This window comes from Eucalyptus grandis, chromosome 3, assembly GCF_016545825.1.
Source record: "Eucalyptus grandis isolate ANBG69807.140 chromosome 3, ASM1654582v1, whole genome shotgun sequence".
In the NCBI taxonomy this organism is placed as follows: domain Eukaryota; kingdom Viridiplantae; phylum Streptophyta; class Magnoliopsida; order Myrtales; family Myrtaceae; genus Eucalyptus; species Eucalyptus grandis.
Window position 1 is genome coordinate 33,067,724 of NC_052614.1, and position 10,390 is coordinate 33,078,113.

Here is a 10,390-nt window from a genome sequence, read left to right on the forward strand (position 1 = left end):
CAGAATTGGTGGGCTATCATCACATTCCTTAAATAACTCAAGATCTCCCTAATTGATTCTATCCAATGGGTAGATTGGAAGAACTCCTTTGGAAGGTGCCAACGGTTATGAAGGCATGGAGGAATATATAAGGAAGAGACTCAAGTTATTTGAGTGTGTGTATGAAAGAAAAATTCCAAAGTCTGAAGCTCTTAGTTCTTTGCTATTCCATTTGTCGAGCTTAAATTGTACTCAAAAGAGAGATTAAATACTTGTGAGACCTTGAAAAAGCGTAGCAGAGTCTCTACACCGTGAAATCAAGGACATGAGACTTTAAATCTGTTTTGGTTCTTAGTTTAATCTAGCCCATGGGCTGTCGGTGTGGGAGAGTAGACGTAGGCTTGTTCTAAGCCGAACGACTATAAACCTTGTGTTTCAATTCTCTTTCCCTAATCTCTTTCCTTTAATTCGTAGCATTACATAACTATTTTTAGTCTTTTACATCTTTAGTCTATTATTCTCATAAGTTGAATTAGTTTGTTAAGTTTTGCAAAAACTTCTTCGATCACCTATTCACTCCCCTTTAGGTGCTCTTACTATCCATGTCAAAGGCCTCATGAGTTGAATTACTCGATGCATGATTTAGAATTGGCAGTGATCATCTTTGAGATTTGGAGGCATTACTTATGCGGAGAAAAGTTCTAGATTTTTATAGACCATCAAAGCCTGAAGTATTTGTTCTCTCAGAAAGAGCTGAACATGAGGTAGCGTCATTGGATGGAGCTTTTTAAGGATTATGATTGTGGCATCTTCTATAATCCTAGAAAGGCCAATAAGGTCGCGGATGCATTAAGTCGGAAGTTATTGATTGCGCAGATGATGGTTCAGGAGTGGTTCTACTCGAAGGAGTTCAAGATTCGGATTTCAAGTTTGAGGTATGCCACCTTTAAAGTCTCATGGCTGCCCTCAAAATTGAACCGGAAGTGCAAGTGAAGATTGAGACGTTGCAGTTGACAGACCTTGAAATCCAAAAAGTTCTGGAGAAGGATACGGAAAAGAGGAAAGTTGATTTCCAAGTTACGGAGGATGGATTACTGACGTTTTGTGGCGATGTGGAGCTTAAGGAAGAAATTTTGTCAGAAGCCCATCGTAGCAGTTATAGCATTCATCCGGGCAGCAAAAAAATGTATCAGGATCTACGCCAATACTATTGGTGGAATGGTGTGAAGGTAGATATCGCCAAGCATGTTGCCAAGTGTTTGATGTGCCAATAAGTGAAGGCACAATATTGCAAACTTGGTGGACATTTGCAACCCCCCGGAGATTCCCGAGTGGAAATGGAAACATATCATAATGGATTTTGTGATGGAATTGCTGAGGAGTTAGCGGGGTAACGATTCCATCTGGGTTGTGGTTGATAGTTTGACGAAGTCTGCTCATTTCATCGCCGAACAAAAGAATTTTGCATTAGATAGATATGTTGAATTGTATGTGTGACAGATAGTTTGTCTTTATGAAGTGCTAGTGATCACATCAGATCGAGACCCAAAGTTTATGGTAGTTTTTTGAAAAAAGTTTAAAAATTGCATTGGGAACGAAGCTACAGTATAACATGACCTATCATTGCCTTCAAACACAGAGTGCACAGCATAATAATATGATCCCCCTTGACCACATCAATAACCACACCAAATCGCATAGAATTAACAATAAACCATCTCCTCAAATCACTCTCTTTAACCAACCCCACCCCCAAAATCACCATAAGCACATTGTACGAATACCCATTCAGATAATTACTCCATGCCTCAATTTCTCTCTGAACGCTCCACAACTCTAAGGGCAAAACACCAACGCCCAAATTCTCAACCTCCTCACTACCCACGTCACCATCAGCACCAAAATTACTGCATTCAATTGACAAGACACTAGGCAATGTAAACATCCACCTACTATCACTATCCTCGATAGGAAAAGCGATGGCACCAGGGCAATCCTCATAGAAAAAGTCTGACCTAAAATCGCCATAACCGTCCAATTCGAGGCAAAGCTCGCTGCTCGGACATTTGACTACTTCGGCGAAGCGGGAGTTGTCCTACGAGGACCCCAAGGTATTCGGGTAGCCAAGGGATTGTAGAGAGGAATCCAAATCGAGAGGGACGGGCAGGAGAGGTAGTGGCCGAAGAGGGATTCGAGAGGCATGTAGTGGCGAGGGTTGAAAGGGCAAGAGATGAGGTCGAAGCCCGCTTGTCGCTTCAGGGGGATCAGGGCGGGGAGGGAGTCTAGGGTTTGAGTCGAAGCGGCGATGAGGCGATCGAGGAACGCGAGCGTGGCGGCGAGCGACGGAGGCGACGAAGGAGGAGGCGCAAGGATCTGGGGAGGTGGGATCTGCTGGCGATGAGGAGGGAAGGAGGTGGCGTTCGGGTTAGGGGGAGGGAAGGGGAGAGAAGGGAGGCTGAGAGGTGGATTCATGGCATCCCTTATGTGTTGCAAAGGCAAAATGTCTGATGAAATTACAGAGAGAAAGAGAGGGTTTTGGTGAAATGGAAGGAGGCCATTTAGGGTGCAAACGCGAGCTTAATGGAAAGTATGGGTCGGGTTCCATATGGGTTGGACTGACACAGAGGAAGATGGCAGATCGGGAGTCAAATCGATCCCGATCCACCATCTAAAAAAATAGGTTGAAATTTTTTGGCTTTGGGTTGAACAACATTATATAGACGTGACTCGTGGTGAACATAGGTTTAGGGTATAATCGAAAACCTAAAATTTGAAATAAGTCTTTGCATTTTTCTTATTCCATATATTTACGCAATCCTACGGCTAGGGGTGAGCACAATTCTAGGACAGAACTAGGAACCGAAAAACTGGACTAGCGGGTCTAGTTCGGTTTCCCAATTTTATGAAGGGATGGGTAGGTTCTCAATTCCACTTTGTTCAGTTATCAATTCATATAGGAATCAGAATTGGAACCAGAACTGAGAACTGGAATCAGAATCGGAATCGAAATCGGAATCGGAATCAGAATTAGACTAGTAACCCACGACCCGGGAATTCGAACTCTAAAGCAGCCATGCATTTGGTATTGAACTTCCAAAATTGTTGACCAACGATCTTTCTTTGACATTAAAGATTTTGATGTTTAACTTGATGGGTCTTTTAATTCCCCCCTCTCTTATCTATTGCCTCTATGGATTACATGACTTAGTAGATGAGGAAATATGCTTTCAGTTTTTAGGCATTACCGTTAATAATCTTATTAATGTGGCAGTTAAAAGATCGGGAAGAAGCATGAGAGATCTCACTTTTAAATGAAATCAAGATAGGGTTTATTCTACAATATGCTATGCCATATCTTTGTGCTTAATGTGCTCTTGTAGGCCATGAGGCCTGTGGAAGTTGCAATCGCTTCTTTGATGTTGTTATGTTTGAGCAATTGTTTCATTAAAAACCGTAAAATTTTCTTAATACTATTCAATAAGTGCATATGAACACTCTTTCTTAGGCAATCAATAATAAAATCCTTGTTTATTTTTATTGTGGCATTTGTTTTTGTTTTGCTTAACCAAAAAATGGAAAAAGAAGAAGAAGAAGAATCTGTTAGAACTTGGAACTTTAAGATGGTAGGTTTTAGGTTTCGAAAAATAAAGATCCTGTACTCGATGATAGGTTCTAGGTTTTGTCTAGAACCTAGAACCACTCATCTCTACTTATGGTATTTGGTGACGTTTAATAATAAATGTGTAATATGAAACTACTAATCTAACCTTTCATTTCTGGCATTATTCATATTCAGAACTTTTACTTTGTTAATTTTTCGCAATTTTCATGTCTCTAAATATGAATTGTGATAATCAAATTGCAACAAATATATCAGTAGAGGTGAAATTCACTGCAATCGTTCAATTAAAAGTACGTGTAGAATCTGGATAGACCATAAAACCTATTATAGGATAAGTTCTAGGGCTACGTTTGATCGTTCGGATTTCTAATAATGATGAAATATGATTGGATATGTTATGATATGAACACTATGGGATTTTGATATATCCTATTAACTGTTTGGTGATTATAGTAATAAAGTCGGATATATTCATATCATATCATATACATTATTTTGTATAAATGACACATTAGTAAAAATGAACAAAATTTTTTATGAACATAGATGGTAAAAATCTCTCACAATATTCTTGCTAACTTTATTTTATTTTTCCCCTCACATCATTCTCTAATAAAATTTTATTAAATAGTAGACTATGCTAATATAATCAAAACACTAAAATATGTAAAATATATAATAAATATATATTTATCTATCGAAATTAATTTATAAAAATAATTAAATTTGAATATATAAATAAAAATAAGACTAAATTAAATAGGGAAATCATTTTTTTGTTATTTTGTATTTTTATATTTGAATTCAAATTCAAATATTATTTATATTGAGATATAATTCCAATTTTGTTAATTTATGAACTTTGTCGAGAAAAATAATTTTCCTATTATGAATGCTAAAAATCTAATTTACCTTTATCTCATCTCCCCTATGGGATAATTTTAACTGGTCTATGTCCTTATATTCCTATTTATCTTGTCTTGAGTAGACACCAAACACAGGATATGATAAATTTTATCCTATCTCAAATTTTATCCTGATTAACAAACACAACCTAGGTTTTTGGGCACATAGGGCAGGTTCCAAGGGAACCTATGTCAACAAATAAGTTCCAGAAGAAACCTGGACAAAAACCACTCCCCCGTAGACGTGACCTCATGCGGATCAATCATTACATGTGGAGAATCGTTAAAGAATATCCGATGAGATGCTACTTTTACCATTACATGAGATGCTAATAGTTTGAGGTTGTTAGCGCATGTTAAGGTTGTCGGGTCATAGACCATTCTAGATTTCCTCACAGTCAACCAATTCCAACTGGTCCCAGTCATCACCCGGTGAGAATCGTCAGAGGAAATCCAATGAGATGCAACTCTTCCACTGCAGTCCACATGCGACGCTGATATTTTATGTGGTTGTTAGCGTATGTTAAGGTGGTCGTTCAAAAGTATTAGGAAATAAATGGGGAACATGGCAAACTTTCAACTCTCAAGCATTTTGTAAAATGGATGTTCAGTACCATGATCATTTAAGTACTTCAAATGAGCTTCATAAACAACTCTTGATTTCCTTACAGTCAACCAATTTCAACTGCTCCGCTCTTTTTGGTACAGCGGTTCATCTCCTCCTATCCTAATCTAACATGCGGTCCTTCGGTTTTGTATTTGTACTTTCAAGCACATTGAACAGCTTCTCTCGGACTGCTCGGCACTTTCCTTGTTGCTGACCCTCCAGAGGATTTAGACAGTTTGATTGAACAGTACAAAGTCTCAGGAATTGTTTTTCCACGTCGATCATTGCTTACAATACGGTTTTAAGTAGATAAGAGCTCAAGAAGTGGGTTTGTCAGGAATTTAAAACGCCCAAACAAGTTCAAAATTTTTTCCTAAGAATGCAACATCGATATTGCCATGAATTGCCTTGAGCGCAAGACCAGACTCGTTTCTTTGTTTACCAACGAGTCATGCACAACACTTGCCTGGTGATGGAGTTACTAATCATGATCGTTATACATCCATCTCTTAATGCCACGGTACTTGGCTGTGACGTAAAATCCTTCACCATGGGTTTGGAACTCTCATAGCTTATAATACCCCAGATCTCATCTGGAGAGTTTATTGTCACTTTTACTTTAATTTCAGAATTGGAAAAGGATGAATTTGTTACTTGTCAGTACTAGTACGCTGAAGCTTCTTTATCATCAACGACTCGGTATTGGAACGGCTGCAAACCAAGTGCGGTAGAGTGACAGAGATCTTTAAAACTATCAAAGATCAGATTGCATTGACATATGAAGGAGAAACAGTTAGTCTGTCATTTTCGCATTCGGAGATTGAGGTGACGTGAGTTAAGGACGAGAAAATTAATTGAGTTTTGTGTGTAGCTATTGAAAAAATTGCACTGACTCGAATTTGAATGGACAATGGCCTAACCAATGTTTCCGTGCTTTGTGGGGAAATTTATGAGATGTGCATGAGGGCTGGCATCTATAAATAGGCATCATTTTGCAGCAAGTGTTCGCATCCATTAGAGCACCCGAGAGTAGAAAAAAGAAGAGAAAAAAAACATGATGAAGAGTGTCCGACTTTCCACCAGTTTCGCACTCTTGGCTCTGGTGCTGTCCCTCGCCGACGCCTATGACCCAAGTCCCCTGCAGGACATCTGTGTGGCAGTCCCAGAACCCCACAATGCTTGTAAGCTTGTCTTCCCCTTGCTTGGTAGAACAGTCCGAGTTAATACATTTTGCTTTAGATTTCAGAGTAGTCCTCCTTTAAGACTGACACTCTTAATGGGTGCGCTGGGGAAGCTATTCAGGCATTACGATCAATTTTTTTGAACAAGACGTTGAGTACACTAATTTCCAAAACAAGCAATTAACCTAACAAAAAGATAACAGTTCTCATTCTTGGTGCGACCTTATCGTGCCCTAGGATGTGCCTCAAAGGTATATGTCAGCAACAATTTCCTCTTAACAGAAACTCCTCCCTATGCAGTGTTTGTGAATGGAAAGTTCTGCAAGAACCCCAGTCTTACCACAGCAGATGACTTCTTCTTGTCCGGCCTCCAAGTTCCTAGAAGCACGGCCAATCCCGTGGGCTCCAACGTCACCCAAGTGACTGTGGACCTGATACCAGGACTCAACACTCTCGGCATTTCCCTGGCTCGTATCGACTATGGAATAGGTGGTTTAAATCCTCCGCACATTCACCCTCGTGGCACCGAGGTTTTGCTCGTCCTGGAGGGCACCCTCTATTTAGGCTTTGTCACGTCCAACCAACTGAACAATACTTTCTTTGAGAAAGTCGTCCACCCTGGAGATGTTTTTGTTTTCCCCATTGGGATGATTCACTTCCAGCTCAATATTGGAAAGACCAATGCAGTCGCGATTTCCAGTCTAAGCAGCCAAAACCCAGGAGTCATCACCGTAGCCAATGCATTGTTCAACGCAAAGCCACCTATTTCCCCCGAGGTTCTGGCCAAGGGGTTCCAGGTGGATGAGAAGCTTGTTGAGACACTTCAGAAGAAGTTCTGGTCTAACAATTAGCCAGAGAAATGCATCTGACGGTGTCTGTCATCTCTGTGTACTTGATTAAACAAACTACTATAAGTTTTCTGATGAAGTTCCCAGTTCAAGTATGAAGAAGCTTCCTTCTGTCACAACTTGTATTGATGTCAGTGTAATAAGACTGTTGTTTTCCGCAACATCTACTACTTTGAGGATTTCGTGATGAACTTATTTCATGGAACCAAGACAGACAGTGAGCTCGACACTAGACTCTACCATGTCAGAGGATTACAAACTGAATGCTTTACATGCACGAACTGCAAATAACCACCGCCAGTTCTTCTAAGGCCGCATAACTAACTAATAATGAACAATCAGCAAAACTGAAACTTCAGTAGTTTCAGGAATCATGATGCCGCGTTGAGTTTATTGGGAATGAAGCCTCAAAGAATTTGTGTTTTATGAGAAACTGTCATTGCTATTTGCTTGCAGCATGTACTAATTTGAGATATTTGATCCACCACTTCGTGTCTCTTTCTTTTTTTTCTTCCGAGTTCTGTTGTACATGTTAGATGGGGTTCTCAAATTAATTTTGCTCGCCATTGAATATGTCCTTTTGCTACTTGCATAATCTATGAACGAGGGGAAGTCTTAGTAAGTGATAAAGTAATTAATAAAAGAAATGACAAACAGAAACTGACAGCTACGATGTAGGTTGATACGTACATTAGCAAGTTTCTTGAAGTCCCCGTGATTGTACTAAAGTCATTAGTGAATCTCCTAATATTATGTTAGGTAAAAAGATAAGTTGAAACGCGGATGCTGATAAGGTTTCCCTATCATTAGTAGCTCCTTAAGCTACTGTAAAGTATGGTTATGAAATTGTAAATGAATGGCAATCAATTTGCCATCCATCAAACGAGGTGGAGACCAATACGGTTAAACAGTGCATGAAAATCTCCTGTTATTTTGACTTAACAGAACCGTGGAGGGCCTGACAGCACAAGCGAGTTGCAAATCTAAACTTCCAATTCGGCATTATCGTTAATCCAACAAGAGATGCAACTTCATTTTTCATTATTGCTGAAATGATCATAACCATAATGGTATATCCATAAAAAAATTGTTTGCATGGATGTTGGCCCTTGATAGTAGTTAGTAATGAATGATTATTAAGGTCGTTGGTCAAGTGTCAGGAAATGGGAAAACCTTAAAATTCTCTACTTCAATCAGTTTTCCAAGGTATCAATAACCTATGTTGTGACATCCTAATTTTCCAATTTTATTTTCAATTGAATAAGTCGAGCTTTTCATCGACATGCCTATAGTTCTATTTTCTAAGCTGATCACTCACGACATAACTAGATTATCAAGTGACCGTGCTAATCTGTAATGGTCATTATGGCACCATCAAAATCGATCAAAGACCGGAGATAGGTCGATTCGACGGAGATATGTGATTAGTGTGTGGGTGATTTCACCTAATTGCAAAATTCTTGTTGAACAACACTAGACCGATTTTTTTTGTCTTTTCTGTACTTTGTGTTCGCATTTGAAATTTCGAGATTATCACGATAATTGAGAGTCGCCAATGAGTCAAAGATATACATTGTGGTTCGAAAATAATTGATCATGGGTTAGTTGCATAAAAAGATTATGAAAACCACCCGTCGCGCCACCTACACGCTCGACCGCCACAGTTGTTGTCTCGAGCTCTTGTCCAGCCGTCATGGTCGCAGTTTAAGCCGCCAGAGCCACCGTCTGCCTCCGCCTGTTTCACTGCAGCAGCCCATCGTCCCGTCTCGCCATTTCGGTCATCCAAGCAACTTGGTTCCACCCCTGCAGTTCCAGATCAATAATCGAAGAGCTCAGCTTAGCCGAGACTTCGGGAGACCTTTTCGAGCCTTTCCTGGCTTTGGATGGTGTCACCGCTAGAAGGTTTGTCACCCGCCTTGGGGTTGCCATCACCATGGATTCACTAGATCGTTAAACCGATGAGTTTACTCACTAAACTCTACTTAGGAAGTTAATTGTACTTAAGGATTGATTAGTTTAGGCTAATTAGGGATTAAGTGGTTAGTTAGATTAGATTAGTGATTTAATTGCTTATTTATGCATGTTAGGTGGTTAGATTAGATTAATTACGAGCTAGATAGATTGTACTATTTATCTAGATAGGTTTGGAAATTTTCTAGGCATGTTTAGGTGGTTAGATTAGCATTTCCGGCCTAAGTTAGTATTTTTGGTATTTAACTTGCATTATTTAATTATTTTTGGTATTTATTTAATTAATTAATATTTTTCGGAAATTATACCGAGATAGCCGGTGACCGGAATTTCGTATCGATTGCAATGATGTGCTTAGTTTATGCAATTAAATGGTGATTTTGATTTTTGAGTTATTATTTCAAATCGGAGGGCCGATCTAGCCGCGGAAGCTTCGCCCGAGGTCGCGCGACCTCAAGCGAGGTGGCCTTAGGTCGCGGCGGCGTTGCTTGGGTCGCTTGACCTCGGGCGGCACCGCCGGAGGTTGCGCGACCTCGGGTGACGCCACCCGAGGCTTCCAGCGTCGCTTGGGTCGCACGACCTAGGCTCACCTAAGGTTAGCACAACCCCCCAACTACCGCTGCCACCGCCGCCACCAACCGCCTCCCCACCGCCACCGGCACCACTGTAGAGCTACCTTCCCCCATGATTTTCTCCTCTCCACCCAACTGCATTTCTTCCCTTTCTTTTTTTCCTTTTTCTTTTCAACCTAAAGCTACTTTGCAAAATATACACATTTTTGAGTGTCCAAACACACTAGCATTCACAAAATGCCCATTCGGTCAAAGATACTCGGGGAAATGCAAAGCCATTTCCCCAAAGTTGAACCAAAAGGGCCATTTGTGACCTAGAATGCTCCCACAATTTCAAGAATGAAAAAATCTCTAGATCTGAAGTCTTAAAAATGTAACGTCCTCGATTCATAAGCATAGAAGGAACTCTCTCAAGAAAATAAATGTGGGATAACCAAATTGCAACGATGTCTATCGAAGGTGAAATTTTGCTGATATCGGGGAATTTGATCCTTGAGAAAAAAATTTCTTTGAAAATAACATATTGGTAGGCCAAATTCAGGTGCCAACAAATGAATAGAAAACTTTATTTTAAAATTATATCTATAAGGTGATGCTTGCTAAGAAGTTGAAAAGTCTTTTCCTCGCTCTTCTCTTTCATTGTCTTCTTCAACCTTCAACCATGGGGAGGGTTTGAGCTAGTCTCACCCTCCCCTCCATTTGTTT

The 10,390-nt window shown here is 40.0% G+C and overlaps 1 protein-coding gene across 1 annotated transcript; it reads left to right on the forward strand.

Moving 5' to 3' along the window:
- The first annotated feature begins 6,081 nt into the window (after window positions 1-6,081).
- On the forward strand, window positions 6,082-7,295 carry LOC104415325 (germin-like protein subfamily 1 member 16). The gene is made up of 2 exons (XM_010026608.3): window positions 6,082-6,294; window positions 6,595-7,295. The coding sequence occupies exons 1-2, from the start codon at window positions 6,168-6,170 to the stop codon at window positions 7,143-7,145; spliced, it is 678 nt and encodes a 225-aa protein (XP_010024910.2). The 5' UTR covers window positions 6,082-6,167; the 3' UTR covers window positions 7,146-7,295.
- Window positions 7,296-10,390: the final 3,095 nt, after the last annotated feature.